General features: G+C 37.1%; 1 protein-coding gene across 4 annotated transcripts in view; it reads left to right on the top strand.

Moving 5' to 3' along the window:
- Positions 1-13,222, top strand: part of SNTG1 (syntrophin gamma 1) — a 346,950-nt gene that overhangs the window by 183,689 nt on the left and 150,039 nt on the right. Inside the window, exon 13 of one of the 4 annotated variants that reach the window (XM_088023148.1) lies at positions 1,950-1,978. The exons of the other annotated variants lie outside the window; for them this stretch is intronic. Within the exon in view, the coding sequence (XP_087879274.1) occupies positions 1,950-1,978 (29 nt within the window). The remainder of the gene's footprint in view (positions 1-1,949; positions 1,979-13,222) is intronic. 4 annotated transcript variants of the gene reach the window in all.

Genomic DNA, 13,222 nt, shown 5'->3' with positions numbered 1-13,222 from the left:
AACCTACTTTCAACCACCTTATCTCATGCCCTGATCTATTTTTTACTTCCTCTAGAATATTAAAAAACACAGTAGAGAAATATTTATTAGTTTTGTTAGGTATATCCTAAAGAGCCAAAATAGAGCTTAGTAATTATTTGCTGAATTATAGAATGCATAACATTATATAAATAATGCTAATTATATTTTCATTACTTCCAAACACTTCAGCTTGTGTAGAGTTGATCCTGTTATAATGACATATTTTTCTATTAATCAATATTTTCTTTCCTCAGATTTAATTGTTACAGATAACTTAGAAAAAAAAGTGGGTATGTGTATTGGAATGTGATTGGTATTTGTTCTTATTGTCCTTGGGAACTCACCATCATTTTTTTTTTTTCAATTAATCACTTAGTGAGGATATCTCATTCTTTGTGAATTAAGCATCAGATCAACTTATATTTAAAAATTGTATGTTGGCAATGATATTTCCATATTCCTCTTGAAACTGTGATTTTGGCCAAAAGGAAAAATACATCTGAAAATAGCAAAATATGTAGAATTACAAAAATAGTTAATAAGGTATCATAAATGAAATCATATTGAAAAATTGTGCCAATGTCTTTTGCTTTCTTGTTATTTCAAAGACTTTAGTAGATTAAAATTAGTTCCTGCGGACATACTAAATTAAGAATATTTGAATAATTAAGGGTTCAGAGAATTTCAATTATATATCTCCAAAACTAAATATATCTCCTCAGAATTAAATATTTCTAAACTAATTGGGGGATGTTTTGTATGAACATGTTTATTGAAAGTCCACTTTTAAGGGTTTTTTTTCTTTCTGAATTGCTTATTGTTATACTACAGAAATGAAACTGGCCTTTAGGGGTTGACTTTGTGTCCCGCAATTTTGCTGAATATGTTTATTAACTCTAAACCCCCTTTTGTTTTCAGTAGAATCTTAGCGTATTCTACATATAAGATCATGTTGTCTATGAACAGATTATTTTACTTCCTTCTTTCCAATTTGGAAGCATTTTATTTATTTTTTTCTTGACCAATTGCTCTGGCTAGCATTTGAATAGAAGTGGTAAAAGCAGTCAAACCTGTCCTCTTGCTGATCTTACTGGGACAGTTTTCAGTCTTTCATCATTGAGTGTAAGGTTAGCTGTGGGCTTCTCTCAATAGTCTTTGTTTGTTGAGAAAATTTCCTTCTATTTCTGGTTTGTTGAAAGTTATTATCAGGAAAATGTGTTGGATTTGTCAAATCCTTTTTTTTTTTTCTTTTTCTGGGGCATCAGTTGAAATGATCATGTAGCTTTTCCCCTCATTCTGTTAATGTGGTTTATTACATTGATTGACTGATTGCTTTTCATATGTAGAACCATCTTTGCATTCCAGGAATAAGTACTATTTATTCATAGTATATAATCTATTTTTTTAAAAGATTTTATTTATTTGAGAGAGAAGGGAGAGTGCATAAGTGAGGTGGGGAGCAGAGGGAGAAGGAGAAAGAGAGAAGTAGACTCCTTCCTGAACAGGAAGTCCAACACAAGACTCAATTCCAGGACCCTGACATCATGACTTGAGCCAAAGGCAGATGCTTAACCAACTGATCCACTCAGGTGCCCCCATAGTATAAAATCTTTTGAATGTGTGTTGAATTCTATTTGCTAGCATTTTGTTGAGGATTTTTGAATCTATATACATCAGGGATATTCGTCTTTAGTTTTCATTTCTGGTAGAATTTTTATCTAGATTTGATATCAAAGTAATGTTGCCCTCATAGAATAAGTTTGGAAGTTTCCCCTTCTTCATTTTTTTTTAATAATTTGGGGAGAATTAGTATTAATTCTTCTATAAATGTTTGGTAGAATTCACCAGTGAAGCCATCTACTCCTGGACTTTTTTCTGCTGGGAGGTTTTGATTACTAATTCAATCTCCTTACTAGTTAGGTCTCCAGATTTTCTCTTCCTTCAAGATCCAGTGGTGGTAGATTGTGTATTTCTAAAATTGTTTTCATTTAATCTGGGATATTCAATGTCTTGACATACAGTCATTAATGGTACTCTCTTATAATATTTTTATTTTTATAGAACTGGTAGCAATGGCCCCTCTTTTATTTCTAATTTTAGTTACTTGGGCCTTTTTTTCTTTTTTCTTTATCAATCTAGCCAAAAATTGTAATTTTTTAAATCTTCTTAAAGAACCAACTCGTAGTTTCATTTATTTTGTCTATTTGCTTTTGCATTTTCCCTTTTGTTTGTCTCTGCTTTAATCTTTCTTATTTCCTTTCTTCTGCTTCTTTGAGGTTTAATTTGTTCTTTAAGGTATTAGGTTTTGTTTTCTGTGGAACTGAATAAAAGTGTAAGTTTTAATATTTATTAGAGGATCCATTTTCACAAGGAATACCTTTACTTATGTTCATAGTTTTAAAAGCAGCTTTAATGTAACCAATACCCCTGAGTTCCATAAAATAAGACAGTGAGGTTACAGTCAATGTGTTCATTTTAACAAGGCACTCAATAAATGGAAGCTTTAAATACAACTTTAAGTGAACAGACACAGTTTTCTACAATAAATTTAAAAATCTTTACAAATACAGTTTCCTTAAATAAAGATTTATAACCTGAGGTTTAAAATTCAAAAATCCTTGAAATTACTAAATTAAATATTTCAAGATTTTCTTTTTATTAGTAAACAGAATATAGAATAAGTAGGAAATTAAATTAAATTTTATGACAAATTATGTGTGAATAATATAAAATATAATAACTGATATATGAATGTGACTTTTTTATTTTTTTATTAGGTTATGTTAATCACCATACATTACATCATTAGTTTTTGATGTAGTATTCCATGATTCATTGTTTGCATATAACACCCAGTGCTCCATTCAGTACGTGCCCTCTTTAAAACCCAACAGCCTAACACATCCCCCCATGCCCCTCCATTCTAGAACCCTCAGTTTGTTTCTCAGAGACCCTAGTCTCTCATGGTTCGTCTTCCCCTCCGATTTCCCACCCTTCATTTTTCCCTTCCTACTAACTTTTTTTTTAACACATAGTGTATTATTTGTTTCAGAGGTACAGATCTGTGATTCAACAGTCTTACACAATTCACAGCACTCATCATAGCACATACACTCCTCAATGTCTATCACCCAGCGACCCCATTCCTCCCACCCCCCACCACTCCAGAATTCTCAGTTTATTTCCTATGATTAAGAATTCCTCATATCAGTGTGGTTATATGATACATGTCTTTCTTTGATTGACTTATTTCGCTCAGCATAATACCCTCCAGTTTCATCCACGTAGTTGCAAATGACAAGATTTCATTCCTTTTGATGGCTGCATAATATTCCACTGTGTGTGTATATATATATATATATATATACCACTTCCTCTTTATCCATTCATCTGTCGATGGACATCTTGGCTCTTTGCATAGTTTGGCTATTGTGGACATTGCTGCTATAAACATTGGGATGCACGTACCCCTTCGGACTACAACATTTGTATATTTAGGGTAAATACCCAGTACTGTAATTGCTGTGTCACACGGTAGCTCAATTTTCAACTTTTTGAGGAACCTCCATACTGTTATCCAGAGTGGTTGCACCAGCTTGCATTCCCACCAACAGGGTAGGAGGGTTTCCCTTTCTCCACATTCCTGACAACATCTGTCATTTCCTGATTTGTTAATTTTAGCCATTCTGACTGGTGGGAGGTGGTATCTCATTGAGGTTTTGATTTGGATTTCCCTGATGCCGAGCGATGTTGAGCACTTTTTCATGTGTCTGTTGGCCATTTGGTGTCTTCTTTGGAAAAATGTCTGTTTATGTCTTCTGCCCATTTCTTGATTGGATCATTTGTTCTTTGGGTGTTGAGTATAATAAGTTCTTTATTTTGGATACTAGCCCTTTATCTGATATGTCATTTGCAAATATCTTCTCCCATTCTGTAGGTTGCCTTTTGGTTTTGTTGACTGTTTCTTTTGCTGTGCAAAAGCTTCTTATCTTGATGAAGTCCCAATAGTTCATTTTTGCCCTTGCTTCCCTTACCTATGGTAATGTTTCTAGGAAGAAGTTGGTGCAGATGAGGTCAAAGAGGTTGCTTCCTGTGTTCTCCTTTAGGATTTTGTTGGACTCCTGTCTCACATTAAGGTTTTTCAACCATTTTGAGTCTACTTTTGTGTGTGTTGTAAGGAAATGGTCCAGTTTCATTCTTCGGCATGTGGCTGTTTAATTTTCCCAACACCATTTGTTGAAAAGACTGTCTTTTTTCCATTGGACATTCTTTCCTGCTTTGTCAAAGATTAGCTGACCATAGAGTTGAGGGTCCATTTCTGGGCTCTCTATTCTGTTCCACTGATCTATGTGTCTGTTTTTGTGCCAGTACCATACTGTCTTGATGATGACAGCTTTGTAATAGAGCTTGATGTCTGGAATTGTGATGCCGCCAGCTTTGCTTTTCTTTTTCAACATTCCTCTGACTATTCGGGGTCTTTTCTGGTTCCATACAAATTTTAGGATTATTTGTCCCATTTCTTTGAAAAAAGTGGATTGTATTTTTAATGGAGATTGCATTGAATGTGTAGAATGCTTGAGGTAACATGGACATATTCACAATATTTGTTCTTCTAATCCATGAGCATGGAACGTTTTTCCTTTTCTGTATGTCTTTCTCAATTTCTTTCATGAGTATTTTATAGTTTTCTGAGAACAGATTCCTTGCCTCTTTGGTTAGATTTATACCTAGGTATCTTATGGTTTTGGGTCCAATTGTAAATGGGATCAACTCCTTAATTTCACTTTCTTCTGCCTTGTTGTTGGTGTATAGGAATGCCCCTGATTTCTATGCACTGATTTTATACCCTCCCACTTTAGTTAATTCCTGTATGAGTCCTAGAAGTTTTGGGGTGGAATCTTTTGGGTTTTCACCTTAAAGTATCATATCATCTGCAAAGAGTGAGAGTTTGACTTCTTTTTTGCCGATTTGGATGCCTTTTTTTTTTCTTTTTGTTGTCTGATTGCTGTGATTACGACTTCTAGTATTATGTTGAATAGCAATGGTGATAGTGGACATCCCTGTCGTGTTCCTGACCTTAGGGGGAAAGCTCTCCAGTTTTTCCTCGCTGAGAATGACATTTGCTGTGGATTTTTCATCAATGGCTTTTATGATATTGAGATATGTGCCATCTATCCCTACACTCTGAAGAGTTTTGATCAAGAAAGGATGCTGTACTTTGTCAAATGCTTTTTCTGCATCTATTGAGAGGATCTTATGGTTCTTGTTCTTTCTTTTATTAATGTATTTTATCACGTTGATTGATTTGCGGATGTTGAACCAAACTTGCAGCCCAGGGATAAATCCCCCTTGGTCGTGGTGAATAATCCTTTGATTGTATGGTTGGGTCCTATTGGCTAGTATTTTGGTGAGAACTTTTGCATCCATGTTCATCAGGGATACTGGTCTGTAATTCTCCTTTTTCATGGGGTCTTTTCTAGGCTGGGGATCAAGGTAATGGTGGTCTCATAAAACGAGTTTGGAAGTTTCCTTCCATTTCTATTTTTTTGGAACAGCTTCAGAAAAATAGGTATTAATTCTTCTTTTAATTTTGGTAGAATTCCCCTGGGAAGTATTCTTGCCCTGGGCTTCTATTTTTGGGGAGATTTTTGATTACTGCTTCAATTCCCTTAGTGGGTATATGTCTGTTCAGGTTTTCTATTTCTTCCTGGTTCAGTTTTGGTAGTTGATACATCTCTAGGAATGCACCCATTTCTTCCAGGTTATCTAATTTGCTGGAATATAGTTGTTCATAATAATGTTCTTATAATTGTTTGCATTTCTTTGGTGTTGGTTGTGATCTCTCCTCTTTCATTCATGATTTTATTTATTTGGGTCATTTTTCTTTTCTTTTGATAAGTCTGGCCAGGGGTTTATCAATCTTGTTAATTCTTTCAAAGAACCAGCTCCTAGTTTCGTTGATCTGTTCTACTGTCTTTGGGCTTCTATTTCATTGATTTCTGCTCTGATCTTTATTATTTCTCTTCTCCTGCTGGGTTTAGGCTTTATTTGCTGTTCTTTCTCCGGCTCCTTTAGGTGTAAGGTTAGGTTATGTATCGAGACCTTTCTTGTTTCTTAAGAAAGACTGGTATTGCTATATACTTTCTTCTTAGGACTGCCTTTGCTGCATCCCAAAGATTTTGAACAGTTGTGTTTTCATATTCGTTGGTTTCCATGTATTTTTAAAATTCTTCTTTAATTTCCTGGTTGATCCATTCATTCTTTAGAAGGATGCTCTTTAGCCTCCATGTATTTGAGTTCTTTCTGACTTCCTCTTGTGATTGAGTTCTAGTTTCAAAGCCTTGTGGTCTGAAAATATGCAGGGAATGATCCTAATCTTTTGGTACTGTTTGAGACCTGATTTGTGACCTGGGATGTGATCTATTGTGGGGAATGTTCCATGGGCACTAGAGAAGAATGTGTATTCTCTTGCTTTGGGATGGAATGTTCTGAATATATCTGTAAGGTCCATTTCTTCCACTGTGTCATTTAATGTCTTTATTTCTTTGTTGATCTTTTGCTTAGATGATCTGTCCATTTCAGTCAGGGAGGTGTTAAAGTCCCCCACTACTATTGTATTGTTGTCAATGTGTTTCTTTGCTTTTGTTATTAATTGCCTTATATAATTGGCTGCTCCCATGTTAGGGGAATAGATACTTACAATTGTTAGATCTTCTTGTGGGATAGACACTTTAAGTGGATATAGTGTCCTTCCTCATTTCTTATTATAGTCTTTGGTTTAAAATCTAATTTGTCTGATATAAGGGTTATCACCCCAGCTTTCTTTTGGTGTCCATTAGCATGGTAAATTGTTTTCCACTCCCTCACTTTCAATCTGGTGGTGTCTTGGGTCTGAGATGAGTTTCTTGAAGACATCATATCAATGGGTCTTGTTTTTTTTATCCAATCTGATACCCTGTGTCTTTTGATTGGGGCATTTAGCCCATTTACATTCAGGGTAACTATTGAAAGATATGAATTTAGTGCCACTGTATTGCCTGTAAGGTGACTGTTACTGTAAATTGTTTGTGTTCCTTTCTGGTCTATGTTACTTTTAGGCTCTTTCTTTGCTTAGAGGACCCCTTTCAATATTTCTTGGAGGGCTGGTTTTGTGTTTGCAAATTCCTTTTGTTTTTGTTTCTCCTGGAAGCTTTTTATCTCTCCTTCTATTTTCAATGACAGCCTAGCTGGATATAGTATTTTTGGCTGCATATTTTTCTCATTTAGTGCTCTGAATATATCATGCCAGTCGTTTCTGTCCTGCCAGGTCTCTGTGGATAGGTCTGTTGCCAATCTAATGTTGTAGGTTACAGATCTCTTCTCCCGAACTGCTTTCAAGGTTTTCTCCTTGTCTCTGAGACTTATAAGTTTTACTATTAGATGGGGTGTTGACCTATTTTTATTGATTTTGAGAGGGGTTCTCTGTGCCTCCTGGATTTTGATGCCTATTTCCTTCCCCACATTAGGGAAGTTCTCTTCTATAAATTGCTCCAATATACCCTCTCTCTCTCTTCTTCTTCTGGGATCCCAATTATTCTAATATTGTTTTGTCTTATGCTATTGTTTATCTCTCGAATTCTGCCCTCGTGATCCATGTATAAACAACTGTTTATCTCTCTTTTCTCAGCTTCTCTATTTTCCATCATTTGGTCTTCTAAATCAGTAATTCTCCCTTCTGCCTCATTTATCCTAGCAGTTAGAGTCTCCATTTTTGACTGCACCTCATTAATAGTCTTTTTGATTTCAACTTGGTTAGATTTTAGTTCTTTTATTTTCCAGAAAGGGTTTCTCTAATATCTCCCCCGCTTTTCTCAAGCCCAGTTAGTATCTTTAAAATCGTCATTCTGAACTCTAGTTCTGACATTTTACTAATGTCCATATTGATTAGGTCCCTGGCAGTCTGTACTGCCTCTTGTTCTTTTTGTTGAGGTGAATTTTTCCTTCTTGTCATTTTGTCCATAGGAGAATAGATGAATGAGAAAACAAAATGCTAACAGGGTAACAATGACCCCAGAAAAATATACACTAAACAAATCATAAGAGACCTGAAACCAGGGGAAAAGAAAGGGAAAGAAAGAAAAAAGAAAAAGAAAAGAAAAAGAAAAAAAAACAGAATATGATCAAATATGATCAGGCTGGTGCATAGATCAGTGCCACACACTAGATTTTGGGCATATTTTGGTCTGTTAGACGAAAGTGACTCCCAAAATTTTAAAGAAAGAAGAACTCATATATGTACAAAAATAAGGGTAAATACAATAAAGGGATGGAATATGACTGTAAAGGTGAAAATTATAAGAGATTTTATAAAAGGAATTGATAAGATAAGAAGTTTTTTGAAAAAAGAAAGAAGAGGATTAAAAAAAAAGGGGAGAGAATGTGATCAGGCAGGAGACTAGAACAAAGCAATACACTAGAGATTTAGGGTACATTTTTGTCTTTTACAAGAAACTGTATCCCAAAATTTAAAGAGACCAACTTATATAGATGTACCAAAAATAAGGTTAACTACTTTGAAGGGATAGACTATGACTCTAAAAATGAAAAATAAAAAGATTTTTAAAAAGGGATTGATAAGATGTTGGTTGAAAAAGGGAAAAAGAAAAATTCAAAAACAAAAAGACATCTAATAAAATTAACTTTGAAAGACTAAAGAATCATGGGAAAAAAGCCATGAATTCTATTTGCAGTATTCTCCTATCGCTGGAGTTCTGCCGTTCTCATTGATCAGGAAACTTGGTTTTGGCTGGGGGTTCTTGCTGATCTTTTGGGGGAGGGGCCTATTGTCATGGTTCTCAAATGTCTTTGCCAGAAGTGGGACTGCCCCGCCCTTGCAGGGTCTGGGCTAAGTAATCTGCTCAGGTTTGCTCTCCAGAGCTTTTGTTCCCTGCAAGCTTTCCCTACAGCTTTGGAGGATGAAAGTGAAAATGGTGGCTTCCCAATCTCCACCTGGAGGAGCTGAGAACTCAAGGCCCCACTCCTTGAGCCCCCAGACAAAAGCAGTCAGTCACTCCTGTCTCCCCAGATTCCGGCCACACTGTGCGCTCACCCGGCCTGTGACCGAGCATTTCTATTTCTGGCACACGACCCTGTATGGAGTCTCTAAACCCAGCACATCCCTGCAGTCCTCCCAGGGAAGGAAGGGGAGTCTCCCCAGATCTGCTGCTTGTTGGGTTCCTACTGGAAGACCAGGGGCCCAACTGTGCTGTGGATCACGGTTTATGGCAACCCCTAGCTGACAGCCCACTCCTTGGCTCCATCTCTGCAGCCACCTTCCCCGCTCTGATACCTGGGAGCTATGCAACACTCAGTCACCCCTGGTCTTTCTGTGACCCCAAGAGTCCTGAGACCACACTGTCCCAGAGAGAGTTCCACCCCCCACTTAGCCACTAGAGCGCCGTCCCTCAGTGGAACAGTCTTCTAAAAGTTCTGATTTTGTGCTCCGCTGCTCTATCACTTGCCAGTAGCGGCTGACGGAGGGCCCCTCCCCCACCATCTATCTTACTGAATATCGCCTCAGATTCACTTCTCCACATGTCCTACCTTCCAGAAAGTGGTTGTTTTTCTGTTCAGACAGTTGCTGCTATTCTTTTCTTCAATCTCCTGTTGAGTTCGTAGGTGTTCAGAATGGTTTGATCCCTATCTAGCTGAATTCCTGGGACCAGATGAAATTTAGGTCTCCTACTCCTCCGCCATCTTGCTCCTCCCCCTCTGTGAATGTAACTTTTGTCTCATCATCTGAAGGGTAGCTGTTAATCCAGTACATTTTTTGTATATATCATACATTATGTAATTTTTACTAGAGATACTATTTTTCTTATCATTATAACTTAAAAGTTATACTCAGTTGCTTTATTGTGAGCTTTTCCCCATATTCCTTTAAAATCTAAATTTCAATAGTGCATAGATATAATCTTCTATTAACATAAATTTATTTTTTCTATTCTTTACACTTACAACTATTGATTCAATACATAGCACATCTATGCTTGTTTGTGTGCATTTCTGATCATTTCCTTAGAGAATTCCTAACAGAATTATTGAGTCAGAGATGATTTTCATGACTATGGTTACATATATATATATAGTTTTATATCACAAAATTTCCCTTAAAAATGTTATAAAAAATGTCTCTCTACAGCCACATTAGAGTGGCCACTAGTGCCATTTTAATTTTCAGGACCTGATGGTAGAATTCATATATTTACTTTCCTTTCACATGATGTTTTATTTTTTTCATCTCTGGCAGAAAACTACTTCTATTGATGAATAATAGTGGTTAGTTTTGATTACTTTATTTGGCAGCTCTAATGTAATGTTTTCTTTGCTCACATATCAGGAATTTGTTTGTTGTTTGGGTCACTCTGGCCACATATCAATTGTAGTCAACTTTGCTAAGATGAGCAAAATGTCCGAGGAGGTCATTTTAAGTCAAAGGAAGCACAAAGCGAATGTAATACTCTAAATTCTCTGAGAATGAGGTCAAGACCAAGTTATCATGTTAGTAGTGCTCTTAGAAAACATAATAGTTTTGAGCTAAAATATTCTTTTTTTAAAAAAAAGATTTTATTTATTATTTGACAGAGGGAGACACAGTGAGAGAGGGAACACAAGCAGGGGGAATGGGAGAGGGAAAAGCAGGCTTCCTGCAGAGCAGGGAGCCCAACGTGGGGCTCAATCCGAGGACCCTGGGATCATGAACTGAGCTGAAGGCAGACGCTTAACGACTGGGCCAGTGAGGCACCCCAGAGCTAAAATATTCTAAAGCAGTATTGATACCCCTTTATTGAACTATGGGATTCTAATCTTAAGGAGTTTATTATTATGTTATGGTAATCACCATACATTACAACAATAGTTATTGATGTAGTGTTCCATGATTCATTGTTTGCATATAACACCCAGTGCTCCATTCAGTACGTGCCCTCTTTAATACCCATCACCAGGCTAACCCATCTCCCCACCCCCCTTCCCTCTAGAACACTCAGTTTGTTTCTCAGAGTCCATAGTCTCTCATGGTTGGTCTCCCCCACCAATTTCCCCCCTTCATTTCTCCCTTCCCACTATCTTCTTTTTTTTTTTTTAACATATAATGTATTATTTGTTTCAGAGGTACAGGTCTGTGATTCAACAGTCTTACACAATTCACAGCGCTCACCATAGCACATACACTCCCCAATGTCTATCACCCAGCCGCCCCATCCCTACCAACCCCACCATTCCAGCAACACTCAGTTTGTTTCCTGAGATTAAGAATTCCTCATATCAGTGAGATCATATGATACATGTCTTTCTCTGATTGACTTATTTTGTTCAGCATAACACCTTCCAGTTCCATCCATTTCATTGCAAATCAAGGAAGATCTTATATGTTCTATAACTTGACTCTCCATTTCTTTTTTTTTTTTAAGATTTTATTTATTTATTTGACAGAGACACAGAGAGAGGGGAAACACAAGCAAGGGGAGCAGGAGAGGGAGAAGCAGGCTTCCCGCGGAGCAGGGAGCCCGACATGGGGCTCGATCCCAGGACCCTAGGATCACGACCTGAGCCAAAGGCAGATGCTTAATGACTGAGCTACCCAGGCGCCCCTTGACCTTCTATTTCTTAACATCGTTGTCGTTCTTTCAGTACTTCATTTCTGTGATATATTTTCACAATAATCATTTCTTTTATTTGTAAGTTAGTCCTTTCTATTCATGATGAGATTGTTATTTAAAACTTTTCTTGCAATGACAGCAAGTCATGTTCCCGGCAGTATCCATTCAATGATATCATTGTGTTGCTTGGAGGAAGCCAAGAAAGTTTATTCTCTCTACCATGTAAGATATTCATAGAAGCAAAGAAATATTTCTTCCTCTCTGTCTTCTCTTATATGATCTAAACACACTCAATTTCTTTACCTGTTTTCTTTGGCACTTGCCTTTCAGAATCTTTAACATTTTTATTGGACTTCTTTGAGCATACTTTAATTGGTCAATTACCCTATTAAAATTTGGTCCCAGAATAATGATAATAATAATGGGCCTCTTGTAAGTTCTTTACTTATATTATCCCACTGAATCCCACATCACATATATGTGCTTAATGCTATTACCCCACATTCCAGATGATGACTCTCTTGTTCATGGATGTAAAGGAGCTTGAGCAGATTATTCAGCTAGTTACTGACATGATTAGTTGCTAGACCCAAAAACTGCAACCCTACCCAACTTATTTTACATGCATCACTCCAGATATTGGAGTCCATGTAGATCACAAAAGGTTGTTACTTCCTTTGTAAACACTGTATTAAATGAATATTGTGGAGGACACCATCTGACAGTTACATCAAATCTCCTACATATGTTGATCTTTCAGGCAGCTACTTTCTTTTTTTTAAAAAAGATTTTATTTATTTAATTGACAGAGAGAGAGACAGCGAGAGAGGGAGCACAAGCAGGGGGAGTGGGAAAGGGAGCAGCAGGCTTCCCGCCGAGCAGGGAGCCTGATGTGGGTCATGATCCCAGGACGCTGGGATCATGACCTGAGCTGAAGGCAGTCGCTTAACCTACTGAGCCACCCAGGCACCCTGGGCAGCTACTTTCTTTTTTTTTTTTTTTTTTTGAAAGTATTTCCATCATAGATTACCCCACTCATGCTCACATAGCTAACGTTCTGAAATTAAATAAATACTTTCACATTTAATTCCTCTCAAATTTCATGAGTTTGTTTTAGTCTGACAAAAAATTAGTTGGCTCTGCTCTTTCATTCCAGTGGATTAGCTAACATTCCCAGCTTCGTGCCACTGCAGTTCTGACAGGAATGCATATGGGGCGCCTGGGTCCCTTAGTTGGTTAAGCATCTGCCTTTGGCTCAGGTCATGATTCCAGGATCCTGGGATCAAGCCCCACTTCGAGATCCAGCCCCACTTCAAGATCCCTCCTGAGGGAACTTCTCCCTCTGCCCTCCACCCCCCCAACCCCGCCTGCTTGTGCTCTCTGGCTCTATCTCTCTGTCAAACAAATAAATAAAATCTTAAAAAAAAATACTTTCTGCTTTTGTCCAGATTAGTCATAAAATTGTTAAAAATGACCAGGGTTTTCTGATCTGTTTGGATATGATTCATACAGCTAGGATGGGAACAAGAATACATATTTATCGAATTATTTTTTAAATCTTC

This window comes from Eumetopias jubatus, unplaced genomic scaffold, assembly GCF_037043125.1.
Source record: "Eumetopias jubatus isolate StellerSeaLion01/CBP00866 unplaced genomic scaffold, mEumJub1_p1.0 scaffold_4, whole genome shotgun sequence".
Taxonomy (NCBI): Eukaryota; Metazoa; Chordata; class Mammalia; order Carnivora; family Otariidae; genus Eumetopias; species Eumetopias jubatus.
Note: the sequence above shows the minus strand (reverse complement) of the source record. Positions and strands in the feature narration are given on the sequence as shown.